The sequence below is a fragment of the Anabrus simplex genome, chromosome 4 (genome assembly GCF_040414725.1).
Source record: "Anabrus simplex isolate iqAnaSimp1 chromosome 4, ASM4041472v1, whole genome shotgun sequence".
In the NCBI taxonomy this organism is placed as follows: domain Eukaryota; kingdom Metazoa; phylum Arthropoda; class Insecta; order Orthoptera; family Tettigoniidae; genus Anabrus; species Anabrus simplex.
In genome coordinates, this window is record NC_090268.1 from 143,549,804 (window position 1) to 143,564,184 (window position 14,381).

The window sequence follows — 14,381 nt, forward strand, 5'->3', positions numbered from 1 at the left end:
GACGGAAGAAAGATAACTAAAGAGATATTTCACTTTTTTGATTCAAATCCCAAAACCACAATTCCCTGGTTTAGAAATACCAAAGAAGACCTGCAAATGCTACATATCTCAGCAGAAGATGCCCTTAACAGAGACTGCTTCCGCAAGAAAATATTGACGAACGGGCTAAACCGAGATGAGCAACCGAAGAGAAGACACGGTGCCCCTTGGACAGAGGAGTGTAAGCAGGCCCACTCACAAAGAATGAGGGAAATTTGGGCTCTAAAGAAGGCCAAGTTCAGTGTCAAATGCAAGAAGACTTAACGTTGTCCTTGATGGCCCCAGGGGATTATTATTATTTAATAATAATAATTATTATTATAATAAATTATAATAAATATTAATAATAATATAATATAATAAATTATGATTAATAATAATAATAATAATAATAATAATAATAATAATAATAATAATAATAATAATAATAATAATAATAATAATAATAATAGCTAGTACTTACCGTTTAATGGTCAAAACTAAACCTTTCCTAACATCCCTTACATCACCTAGCCACAAAGGAGCCGGGAATTAGTCACAGGAGCACAGGAAAGAATTCAGCGAGAGAATGAAGGAATACTGGGCCAAGAACACAATCCAGTATGCCAAAAGGGGCAGACGACGACAAAAACACAGCTAGAACACAAGCACCGTGGTCCGCAGATGGTCTAAACACAAAGAAAAAAAATAGCTAGTACTAGCACGATCAGTAAAAGACTAGAAATGCACAGTTCATTCATACCCTGCTTTACCTCTTAACGCTCTTTCAAATGACACTGTGGTCGGTATTCCTCTGACGTCACCCGGTAAACGATTTTCTCGGACGGCAAACACAGAAAATGAGTTATTATATGTAGCAGTTCGATGGTAAGGAATGACGAGCAGGTTTGATGTTTGAGCACTTGTATCTCTGTTATGCACATTTGAGAAAATGAAAACACAAAGAAAGGTAAGATGGGAAAGATGAAGTAAGGACTCTGTGGAAGAGAGATAGAGTATGATGATTACGAGGAACATGGAATCACAACCACTCTAGTTCTAGGAAAGATGATGACACATGGTCATATTTTCTTAGATTGCATATGTACCTCAGTGCATTTTGCGCATTGTAGCCTTAGGAACAACAGTGACCTCACATCATTGAAAACAACATCGCAATAGTCGAAATGTGGCATTACAAGAGCCTCGATTAATTTCTGTTTAAGTTTTATTGGAAAAGACTTTCCAACATAAAAGTTCTGGTTGAAGAAAAGAAAGAGCGCAGAGGGGGAAGATGGACTGAAGAGAGAAGAGCGCAACATTCTGAAAGAATAAAGGCACTGTGGAGAAAGAGGAAGGAAGAAGGGATGATTAGAAGGAAGTGAAGTGGTATTGGCGTGGTCCTAAGTTTGGCCGGTTCGCAAGAAAGAAGAAGAAGAAGGGCAGAGAAAACGTTTTGGCAGATATGTAAGATATGTCCAGACCAAGTCATGCGTTTGTCCATGATAACGCCGAGGTTCTTCACTTGTGGTACAAAAGGAATTGGAACATTCTGAAGGATTACTCTGGGCAATGGACATTTATTAATACTTGTCATTTGATTTTGATGGCCAAGAAGGATTACTTGTGACTTTGTAGAGTTCAACTGCAGGTCGTGGGCAACAGACCAGTCACTAACAGCCTGTAAGTCAATGTTTAGTAAGTTTGTATTTTTCTGAAGGTCTTGTGATGTAGTCTGTGTAGAGTTGATGATCGTCAGCATATATGTGGTATTTGCAATGTCTTAAATTCGATGATATGTCATTAATAAAGAGTGTGAAAAGAAGAGGTCCAAGTACAGAGCTTTGAGGGTCTCCTCAATTCACGGCACCACGAGGAAACAATTCCATTATTACCTTTCACACATTGTTGACGTCCCTCAAGATAGGAATGCATCCAAGCAATCGTACTCTGAGAAAAATGTAGAGCCTTCAGTTTTACAAGTAATATGTCAACGTCTACATTGTCAAAAGCTTTACTATAATCTAATAGTACTAGAACTGTGACTCATTGTCTGTCTATTTCTTGTCAAACGTTCTCAGTCACTTCGAGTAAGGCTGTAGTTGTACTATGTCCTTGTCGGAAACCGAACTGGAAAGGATTAAGGAGATTGTATTGAATCCGGTGTCTTCCTGAAATTTTAACTTAATTACAGGTTTTTCAAGTAAATTTAACATGATATACCCACAAACACAAGACTGCTGTATTCTACTAGCCAACGCCGACAAACCTAGCTATTAGTTTATTTTACAATGTTAACAGTATTTAAGTATGATGGTAAACAAAATTTACTACACATTTAACCCGATTAACAACTTAGAGAGCATCTAATGTGAATTAAAATTGTATTTTAAGAGTACGGGTTCAAATATGATTCAATATATCAGAGGACAATAACACTAAGTGCATAAACCTGCCAAAGTTGTTGAACAATTTAAAATTTAAAACATTTTAGTGTTATCCAATAATTTTACATTAGATTTCAGTAATTCACTATATTTATATATATATAATGCTATAAGCCATCTTTAACTAGTCAAATGTGGACACCTATTGTAACACAAAAGCACATTTTAAATAACTTCCATTCTATTTTAAGAAGTAATGCAAGTTCAAATATAAACAGGATCCTGATTATATTTTCATGATTTTGAGGTACAAACATGGCTGATGATGCCCATAATATAAGGGCAAAACATGCCCCATTTATGAAATTAACAATAATGTAGAATTTCAAAAGTAATAAGAAAATATATTGTACTGAAAAGACCCCCTGTGGGTGGGGGAGGTAGAATAACACCCACAGTATCCCCTGCCTGTCGTAAGAGGTGACTAAAAGGGGCCCCAGGGGCTCTGAACTTCGGAGCGTGGGTTGGCGACCGTGGGGCCCTCAGCTGAGTCCTGGCATTGTTTCCACTTACTTGTGCCAGCCTCCTCACTTTCACCTATCCTTTCTGACCTCCCTTGGTCAACTCTTGTTCTTTTCCGACCCCGACGCTATTAGGTTTGCGAGGGCTAGGGATCCTTCATTTTCACACCCTTCGTGGCCTTTGTCTTCCTTTGGCCGATATCTTCATTTTTCGAAGTGTCGGATCCCTTCCATTATTTCCCTCTGATTAGTGTTATATAGAGGATGGTTGCCCAGTTGTACTTCCTCTTAAAACAATAATCACCACCACCACCACCTGTACTGAAAAGGTGGAAAATTTTAAAAATAAAAATTAGATTTTAATATTATATTGAAACTCTAATATGGATCAAAAAATGAAATTCATAACTTGCAACTAAGTGGTAAAATAGCAAAAATAAGTGACACAATAAGTGAGGTACTTTTATATAGATTTAATGCGATGAAAATCGGGACTTTGAATTTACTACGTGCTAAGCAGGAAACATCTTGATGAGGAATGCACTAACGAGGTTTCACTGTACTTGGAATTGTTTTGTTGTGTATTGACAAGTTGTAAATTAAAACAACATATTATACACACCTCCTAAGAATTAAGACAATAATACAAACTACCTACCTTCTTTATTTCTATAGCTTTTTCTAAATTTCCTTGACGGCAGTAGAGTTGCAGCAGACGGCGTAACACTCCCCTTGTGTTCAAGTTTTTACTCTTTAATTCAACAAGATGACATTCCAGTTCCTCCACACTCATGTCTCGCTAAACAGGTGGACACAATTGTGTAAAACAGAGACATTACCAAATCATAAGAAACTTAATCTTATTTGTATCTATGTATACTTACAGGGTGAGGAATGTGTTGACCCAGAATATCAGGCGAAGACATAGTTAGCCCTGAATGAACTAGAGAATCAACCACTACCTGAACATTTTTTGTCTCTTCTTCTGAGAAACCATTTTGAACTGTATAATTGGATATGATATCACCAACAAATGACGAAATGGGAATTTCTTGTTGTTGATATGCCTGTAAGGAAAGTACAAAAATGATGTTTCATATTTCTTCATATAAGGGAAAGTACATGAAAAATAGAAAACATATTACTACTGCATGTCAACCTATTCCAGAAATCTTGATCCATGGGTAACTGCTGAAATGGGTAAGAAAGAGGAGTCACCTTACAGTCTGGTAAAAATACCAACTGTCAAATGAGAGATACTCCACTGGAGCAAATGTACCATTGAAAATATACAGGCTTGTGTATCTCTCACAACAGATAATGTAATGGAGTTTCCAAGTTCTGGTGAATTTTGTATGTTCTAAGGGGAAATACAACAAGATAATCATTGTGATATTTGTTTCAGTTTATGCCAGGTGATTAAGGATAGGTTGAATGGAGAATCCCACCTTCAATAATTGTTTGTTTTTTACTACTAGTCTATGTAATTATGTAACATAATCCAGCTTAAAATCTAATTACATTATTTACAAAGTGCATGTTTCATTCCTAACGCATAACATCTTCAGCTAAAAAAAGATACAAAAATTGGCATAAACGAAATAACAAACGCTGCTGCTGCTGCTGGTATGGTATGACTCATAGCTTAAAGGATAGTCTGGATAGGTTTCAAGGTACATATTGTACGTTTTCTTAATGTTAAGTTCAGCAGGAAGACTTGCCTAGGCTGTAGTGGGAGTTCCTGCCTTCACACACACACACACGGTTTACTACTTCATCAGATAAAGCATGGGGTCTATTGCCCTGTTTTCCCCAACCAACATTATAAACATTTCCTTCAGTCATTTTTCTCTGAATGATTTGCACCCGTTTAGCCGAAATACCATGAATTGACAAAAAAGCTTTGTAGCAGATAGGAATTTCGTGAAGTACTTCCTCTCTAACTATCCTAGCTTTATACCTGTAGATGTAACTATGTAGCGAAGCCTCATCTTCTGTCCTGCGTGTTCTGTGTCTTTGAATCCGATGGCATGAAATAAGCAAGGTGAAATATGCTGACTGTTCATCATAAGAGGAAAGAGAATTAAGTATTTTGAGGATTTCTAATCTTTCCTGTTGTGAAATAATTTCAAAACACTTCAACCACGTACACTGACATTCTGGTCCCATTTCATGAGTACTTAACCCAAGTTTCTTACTCACATCTTCCATGCGTCCATACTTCATTTTTTTCTTGGATGAAGTAACAGGCTTTTGTTCATCTTGCAATTCACCAATGCTGTATCACCTACACATTCATCTTCCATTCTGTAGCAATAAATTAGATTGCAAACAGCAATTAACATAACAAAATCATCCACCAACAGTACACAACACACTAAAAACAATACAGTGACTATTGGCTGTGAATAATGCAACAAGCTGGCCAACTCCAAAAAGTACAACTGGACAATCATCTTTTTTCCACTGTTTTGCCTGGACCTTCATCCATATTCCCCTGCATAGCTATTTTTAAAATGTCCATAGCACAGCACTGTCATCTTCCTTTGAGAGTTGAACAGTACGTATAGATTCTACACTCAATTCTGCGCTGTACAGTGGTGCCACCTCAATTTTTGTTATTTGTGGACATTCATCCTTCTTCCCCTGGATGCTTCATTTGTTTTTGCTTGTGGGAAGGGGATTCAAAAATTAATTAATCTATTTCAAGAATTTCACTATAAAATGAATCCTTTTTTTTATATAACTTATTACTTGTACCTCTGCTTTTAATCCTCTTCAAATTATGGTCATATTTACCTCAATTTAATTATGTTTATATTTAAATATTGAAATCTTTTGCTCAGAGAGTCTGGTTTTTATTTAGGTAAATACTGTTGATGGAGTAAAATATTATTTGTTAATTAGTGACATTATGACATCTGTATTAGGAAGTAAATTTAAATATAACTTTGTATTAACTAGCATAATGCTAAATAGGTAATTATCACTGAAATAAAATGATGTGTTGATGAATCCTACATAAATTCAAGCAAGTAACCCCATTCTTGTCTGCATCCAAGCAAGTCTCATATCAAAACAATGAACAATTCAAAAAATAAACTGCTACGTTGATAAGCACAGTAGGAAGAAGCAAGCAAGCAAGCAAGTTAACCTGTAGCCTGCCCAAGTTGGGCTGAGTTTGACCTGGACAGGAGCGCAGCAGCCTGCCTGTTCTATTGTTTATGTGTGGCTAGCTTGCTTGCCTGCTTTCCAGGAAAGAATGGCCAAGTTAAAAGCCTAATATGTACATCTCTGGTACTATAATGACAAACTCAGATACGGACTCCATGGGTGTCACTCCTCGCTCTACCGGGCGAGTTGGCCGTGCGCGTAGAGGCGCGCGGCTGTGAGCTTGCATCCGGGAGATAGTAGGTTCGAATCCCACTATCGGCAGCCCTGAAGATGGTTTTCCGTGGTTTCCCATTTTCACACCAGGCAAATGCTGGGGCTGTACCTTAATTAAGGCCACGGCCGCTTCCTTCCAACTCCTAGGCCTTTCCTATCCCATCGTCGCCATAAGACCTATCTGTGTCGGTGCGACGTAAAGCCCCTAGCAAAAAAAAACAAAACTCCTCGCTCTCACGTTGACAGTCCCTTGGAAACAGTAAATTTCCAGAAGTGATCCCCAAGATTGAAAGGAATGTACAGATCAAATACAGTGTCTCGGATGAATCTAGTAGTACTGTACAGTAATTTGGGGTAACACATGAAAGAAAACAAAACCAGTAGTAGTAGTAGTAGTAGTAGTAGCAGCAGCATGGCTATGGCTATTTTGTCGTAGACATTTTTGTTTGACGTCACTCAGGCAACCTGCACGTCAATTTCAACGTCCATTTCACTCCACCAGATGGCAGAGAAACCAAAACTCTGTCCAGCAACCTATGATTGAGTTTTAATTAATTTCGTCAGGTAAACACTAAATGTATCCCCAGAGATATTTTACATGCTGATATTGTAAAACATGCAGTGCTAAAAGGATGTAATTCCACAATTTCACTCTTCAAATATTTTCCCGTAAAAAGAGGAAACATGTTTCTGTATCTCAGACTGGCCTACTGAATAATTGTAACAAACATATGGGAGGGACTGATTTCCACTATTGGTTAGCGTCAAAATACCCTGGCTGACTCATCAAACAATGCACACTACTAGAAATCTACTCATACTAGAAACAAATTAATTATTTATCATTAGCGCATATTTTCAAGGAGAAAGAACATCTTTGACATTACTGAAAGTCTTTCTGACGCATTGGAAAAAAATCACTCATCAAAAGGTTGCTATCCTAGCAGACGACTTTAACTGTCGGATAGACATATCAAACACCAAAAGCCAGCTCGTTGTAGACATTTTAGAACAGGAGGGTTTCACTCTACTCAATAACAGACAAGAGATGACATACGTATGTTACAATGGAGCTAGTGCAATCGATCTAATCTTCATCAACACTTATGCAAAAGCCATGAGAATCAAGACCCTTTCCAACTCGGATGTGGCCCCTCAAAGGGAGCACTTACCAGTAGTCACCAAGACTGCATATGAAACAAACTATCCACAAAAGAGAATTCACGAGAATTTGATAGTAAAGCGTTTTCTACACTGACTTTATCAATGAAGCAGCAACAAAAGTAGGACACATCAAGGAGCAAATTGTTAAAAGGAATACAGATAAAGCAGCTGTTAAAATGTAAAATATAAAAAAAGAAGTGTAAGTTGTAGCATCTATAAGGAAATGCCGATCGATACCTCGGTTTGACTCTGAATGCTACTGGAAATGGAGGCAGGTTTTTTAATACCTCCACAAAGCCAGGGCCTCCAATTCAAAGGAAGCCTTGCAGACATGTAGCATCTTAACACGTTCAGTACCTGCTTCTGAGCAGGACACTTGAATGCGTGGACCAGCCATTTTCATGCCTGGCCCTCTTGACGTGCATCACTTAATACAATTTACAATTACTCCTAAACTATAAATGTTAGAAAAATGATACTTTGTGCTTACCTCTAGTAAATATTTAGGGTGTGATATCTGGTGTCACAGGTTTCAAAATACATCTAATTTTATACAGCCTATCTGTATTTTCAGCATAATGATTACTGTCACCGAAGTGAAGGAATGAAAGAAAGGAAGCGTATTCGGAACATTGTATTAGAAAATACCAGAGTATGAAAAACAGGGTCTTCGGTCCAGTACATTTTTATATCAGGATTTTGGACTAATCGGTTTCCATGATTGCATGATCGAATTCTTTGTGAAAGGCCGGGGCACCGCACTTATCACTTGACTCGCGTATAGATTAGTCTGCTTACACACATACTGATAAAATTCGTCATTCATGAAAATACTCGCGTAACTCAAAATATCCTGCTTATTTTCTATTTGACCATTTATACGTTAATTCTCTGTAAATGGTGGAACAGGTGAACAATAACTAGGATGATAATGTACCAGGCACTTCACTTTTCTCTACAGGCCTATCGGATTCGGGAATCGGAATTTCCTCGTCACTCTCACTTTCACTATCTATTTTAGGAATAAGTTCATCACCAGAATAATCATTGTGAACAATATCTAATAATTAATCTTCCGTAAGAAACTTTGTTTTATAAGCCATTATACTACATTCGGTAAGAACGACACGCACTGCACTGGAATCTCAAGTACCGTCTTGACGCGCGAGGAAGTGCCGAGATATTCCCGCTAAAACAGCTAAGATAAACATGAGCACACTCAACGCGAGGGATATCTCAAAAAGATCAACCAACTTCCTGCTACAACCAGTAATGCTGACTAAGGTGTAAGAATGCATAGATGACGAATATAAACAGCATTGCTTCACGCGGAACATTAAATGTCTTACGCCGTCCACAGCCCGCAGCATAAGAGCAAGCTTAGATGTCTTACGCCATCCACAGTCCGCAATGAGTTAAGACACGGTTATAAAAGCTCGTTAAAAGAAAAAAGTTCATTTTGGATAAACAAAACAGAAAGATGACTTGTAGAAAAGGCAACGGTCAATCATTACGAAGCACTGAAAGCTAGGGCACCAAAATTCCCTCACTCTTTGGCGGTACAACTCATGTTTGGAAATAAGACCCCGCTTTGAATTTCATCCAAACTGAAAACAAAAGAATTTACACAAATCACAGAAGTAGAAGTGATAACCACAGTTACTCAACTGAAAGGACACAAAGCCACAGGCCCAGATGGAATTTACATAATGAGCATCTGCAACAAGCATTACCTTACATGGCAGAGATATGGACAGCCCTTTTCAACAAATGCAAGGAAATGAGCACAATTCCAACAAGCTGGATATCACCTAAAATAAAGATAATGTACAAAGGAAAAAGGAAATGTAAATTCACTGGATTCCTACAGGGGAATTGCTATTGAAAACACATTATTTAAGATTTTTAGCAAAATTCTTACATAAAGATGAACCAAAGAAACATCGAGTGTAATTCTTGATCAGCAGTTTGGTTTTTGCAAGGGAAAATCAACTCTTCGTGCAGTTGAAAATCTACTGGAAGTTATCGGTGATGCCCTTTCAAAGAGGGAAATACCATATCATCTTTATTGACTTCAGGAAGACCTTTGACCTATTGGAGAGATATTGATAAATAAACTCTCCCATATGGTTGGAGAAGAAAGCCACCGACTCAGTATCCTAGATAATATCCTAGCCCATAATGAAATTACAATCTAAGATATCCTCCAGTCATCTTCTCCCATAAAACAGATGAACAGATGATCGGCATCCTACAAGGTGATCCAGCCAGCCCACTGTTCAACTTGGTGATAGCAGACGTAGTAACAGAATTTAAAGGGCAATCTTCCTTATTTATGTACGCAGATGACATGGCCTTAGGCTCATCTAATCTTTTTTTTTTGCTAGGGGCTTTACGTCGCACCGACACAGATAGGTCTTATGGCGACGATGGGATGGGAAAGGCCTAGGAGTTGGAAGGAAGCGGCCGTGGCCTTAATTAAGGTACAGCCCCAGCATTTGCCTGGTGTGAAAATGGGAAACCACGGAAAACCATTTTCAGGGCTGCCGATAGTGGGATTCGAACCTACTATCTCCCAGATGCAAGCTCACAGCCGCGCGCCTCTAACGCGCACGGCCAACTCGCCCGGTCATCTAATCTTGATGACCTACAAGAGTGCATGGACAATAAGGCAGCATGGGCAGATAAGAACAAGCTACAACTGAACCAATTATTAATTTTGTTTTACAAGTTGCTTTACGTCACACCGACACAGTTGAGTCTTTTAAAGATAAAAATTTCATTGTTCCGTATTGAAAGTATTAACGTTAAAAATTAAATAATTGAAAAAGAGGTTCAACCTATTCAATACATAAAAGAAAGGAATGTAGTGATTACATTCTTATTTAATAGTGATTAGAAATGGGACCGGTTCCGACCCTCGTCCAGGTCATCGTCAGCCGTTCAAAACATAAAAAACAAGAAAAACAATGCATATGAAAAAGAATAAGTGAACTCTGGATCGGTATAAGATGAAATATAAATTGATGATGGGGGTAGAAATTGTGAGTCACTTAAAATAAAACAGTACGTAATATTATGAAAGGTAGTACGGCACACGCAATGATAAGTAAAGTCACTCAATGTTTATGAATAGTGGAGAACGGTCAAATGGGTCAGTTTTTACACTCTGTCAGGTACAAAGTCACAACACTATCGAACAACATATGAAGATCCATAAATATTTTGAAGTCGCAGACGAATAGATTTACAGAAGCAAACTGCCAGCTCTCGGTGATCAGAGCGGCACATCCAAGGTCATGCACTGTGGTCTCGAACGCCAAAGTAGAATGGAGAATATCCTGAAGGTCCAGTATTTGCCATTCTACTTTGGCGTTCGAGACCACAGCGCATGACCTTGGATGTGCTGCGCTGATCACCGAGAGCTGGCAGTTTGCTTCTGTAAATCTATTCGTCTGCGACTTCAAAATATTTATGGATCTTCATATGTTGTTTGATAGTGTTGTGACTTTGTACCTGACAGAGTGTAAAATCTGACCCATTTGACCGTTCTCCACTATTCATAAACATTGAGTGACTTTACTTATCATTGCGTGTGCCGTACTACCTTTCATAATATTACGTACTGTTTTATTTTAAGTGACTCACAATTTCTACCCCCATCATCAATTTATATTTCATCTTATACCGATCCAGAGTTCACTTATTCTTTTTCATATGCATTGTTTTTCTTGTTTTTTATGTTTTGAACGGCTGACGATGACCTGGACTAGGGTCGAAACCGGTCCCATTTCTAATCACTATTAAATAAGAATGTAATCACTACATTCCTTTCTTTTATGTATTGAATAGGTTGAACCTCTTTTTCAATTATTTAATTTTTAACAGTTGAGTCTTACGTTGACGACTGAACAGGAAAGAGCTAGGAGTGGGAAGGAAGCACCTGTGGCCTTAATTAAGGTACAGCCCCAGCATCTGCCTGGTGTGAAAATGGGAAACCACCGAAAACCCTCTTCAGGGCTGCCGATAGTAGGGTTCGAACCCAGTATCTCCTGTATACTGGCTACTGGCTGCACTTAAGTGACTGCACCTATTGAGCTCAGTCTGAACGAAATTAAAACCATTCATATGACTTTCCAAAAAGGAGGCAGGACAAAAAAGAGCAATGAAATATTTTATAAAGGTGAGCCACTAGAAAGAGTGAGAGATTTTAAGTATCTAGGAATTACATTAGAGACCAGCGGAGTTAAGTTTTAACAAGCATGTCAAAGAAAGAGCGGTTGCTGCAATTCGTGCTATGAGTGACATTTGTCATATCAGGTTATTCTCTCTAGACACAGTGATAAAGCTTTTTCTAACACCAAAATCAGGCCTATTCTAACCTATGGCATACATTTAATCTGACATCACATTACAAAGACCGACCTACAATGATGGGAAGCAGTAAAGACTACATTCCTGAAAAGAGCACCAGGTATCTCTAATCTAACTCCTTCAAGACTGGAGCACAAGTTTGCAAAGGAGCCATTTTAATTGAGGAAATAAGATTGGAATTTCTACTTCCAACCACAGCAGCACATGAAACCTTCATGTAGGAAAGGACAGAGAAGAGGAATGAAATTGATCTTGACTTTTATGGCACTAGTGAGTTTACTGACCGCAGCTGGACTCAACCTAATCAGGATTTAAAGCATGTTGGCAGCGCATGGCTTCCACCACAAAGTGTGTTCAACAAGGTCCTTTCACAAGCCTAACAACACTTGTTTCAGATTGTGTTATAGACAACGTACAAGATATATCTTACGGTGCAATGAAATGACAAGGTCCATCACCGAGATAGCCACTGAAAACAGTATCTAAATGTAAATTTTGTAACTATGCATACTTATGCACAATAAATATTTATTCTTATATAAGACTTAAGAAGTGGTATTGGCCACTCTTCAATCAGAATGACTGATATACAGTAATAATTGTTAGTGTTCGAGTGCTCCACAAGGTAGCAAATAATGAACAACTAATTTGTTGGATTTCAGCAGAGCCATTGTTATATTTCTCATCAAAACAAAACCACCATGACCTACAAGTGGAAGAGTACTTTTATCAAACCCAAAGCTAAATAAAGCACAACTACCTCCAGTCCAAGCAACAGTCAGATATGATGGGAAGCATCACTACCTCAAAAGAAGAAGTAAGCAGAGAAGGTGTCAGTTGGAAGAATGCTGCTCCAAACCTTGAACATTTTGTGAGTGTAATGTAACATTATGTGTTCCTTGCTTCTCGAAGTTTCATGGCAAGAACTAAGATTGTTAGGGTTCTGACTTTTAAAACAATAATCACCACCACCATCACCACTGTTAGGGTTCTGACATAACTGTTCATGAGGAAGTGATCTCAAGAGAAATAAAATGGACCTTAGTAATGCTTTTGAGTCAACAGTAATTTATTTTTCTGAATTTTTATGATAAGTATTTTGTAAAACACGCAGTCCCAATGTCTTCAATTGAGGACAGGTACTAACTGCACTTATGCTGTTCTTCCAGGCAAAACACACTGTAAAATCCTCATTTGTATTGTCAACCATTATTTATTCTAAATTTGAAATACAAATTCTGAAAAAAAATATGTCTGGGTCCTAATGGGTTAATATACTGGTATGCAACTGTAGAAGACTCACCACCATGTTAAGGTGTCAAGTCTGCAAGGTCGAGTCCCACAGATTAAAAAAAAAAAAATTACTATCAGATTGTAGGGTGGCAGGGTAGGAGAGGTGGTGTGGTATACAATTTCTGATCACTAGAATGCTTGCCAAAAGCCTGGATTCAATTCCAAACCTATCTGCAGTGTTCATATGGAGTCACTGTTGATGATCCATTGGATGGCAATGTAAAGCCTTGAGCAGGCTATGTGCCTACACCGGGTTTCACCCTCCCCCTACCTAATTATCATAATCATCCCACACCCAGACACATGTCGCCCATGGATGTCAAAGACCTGCACCAGGTGAGCCGAACATGTTGTCTGACACTTCTGGCACTAAAAGCCTACAATAATTAAAAACCACTGTACAGGTGGAATATGGATATCAGACTGATGATTGAAAAAGAAAAGAAAAATGTCCACGCAATCCTGTGTTGATTTTATTTGATTTAAGATACAAATTAAACTATTCTAATGCCATTAACAATCAAGTTATATAGAGAGACAAGAACAAGAAAAGGGATAATAGGATAACATAATAAGTCAGCATCGGAAGAAGGAGCAAAGAAATAAGCAATAAGAACAAACCAGAAAACAGAAAAGCACAAGAAGAATTTCCACCTCCTCATACACTGTTGTCTTCAAATAGAAGAAAACCAAGCAAATGCCTTAGGTCACCTACAGTAGCTATCAGCTTGCATTCGGGAGATAGTGGGTTCGAACTGCACTGTCAGCGGCCCTGAAGATGGTTTTCCGTGGGGCTGTACCTTAATTAAGGCTACAGCTGCTTCCTTCCCACTCCTAGCACTTTCCTATCCCATAAGACCTATCTGTGTCAGTGCAACATTAAAAGAACAAGAGAGAGAGAGACAAGGATTACTTGGTTTGACACTTCTTTGTTCCTTTCCATTCTTTACATTGACCTGTTAAGATTCTTTTCCCCTTCTGTGCTTGTCTTGTGTTCCCGATCTTTTACCACTTGCATTCTTCTTTAATTTATCTCTCTGCCCTTTTCCTGAATGTATCTAGATTTCTTCGTAACCTACACTTCCCATATCGAGACTGAAAACCTGAGAAATTGGTCCCTGAATGAGTGTTGATGCCCACCCTCCTGATAAAGCTGGGAAGCAGAAACGAGCTCGACAGGAGCTAAGAAGAGATGTATATAGAAGAACTAGGACTGATGGTTGTGTATGAAGAGCTG

At 38.3% G+C, this 14,381-nt stretch overlaps 1 protein-coding gene across 1 annotated transcript in view; it reads right to left on the minus strand.

Annotated features, from left to right (window-relative positions):
- The window catches only part of LOC136871719 (leucine-rich PPR motif-containing protein, mitochondrial), a 199,705-nt gene that overhangs the window by 74,740 nt on the left and 110,584 nt on the right, over positions 1–14,381 (minus strand). The window contains exons 10-11 of the mRNA XM_067145243.2: positions 3,811–3,993; positions 3,585–3,725 (exon numbers count right to left, since the gene is read on the minus strand). Of these exons, the coding sequence (XP_067001344.2) occupies positions 3,585–3,725; positions 3,811–3,993 (324 nt within the window). The remainder of the gene's footprint in view (positions 1–3,584; positions 3,726–3,810; positions 3,994–14,381) is intronic.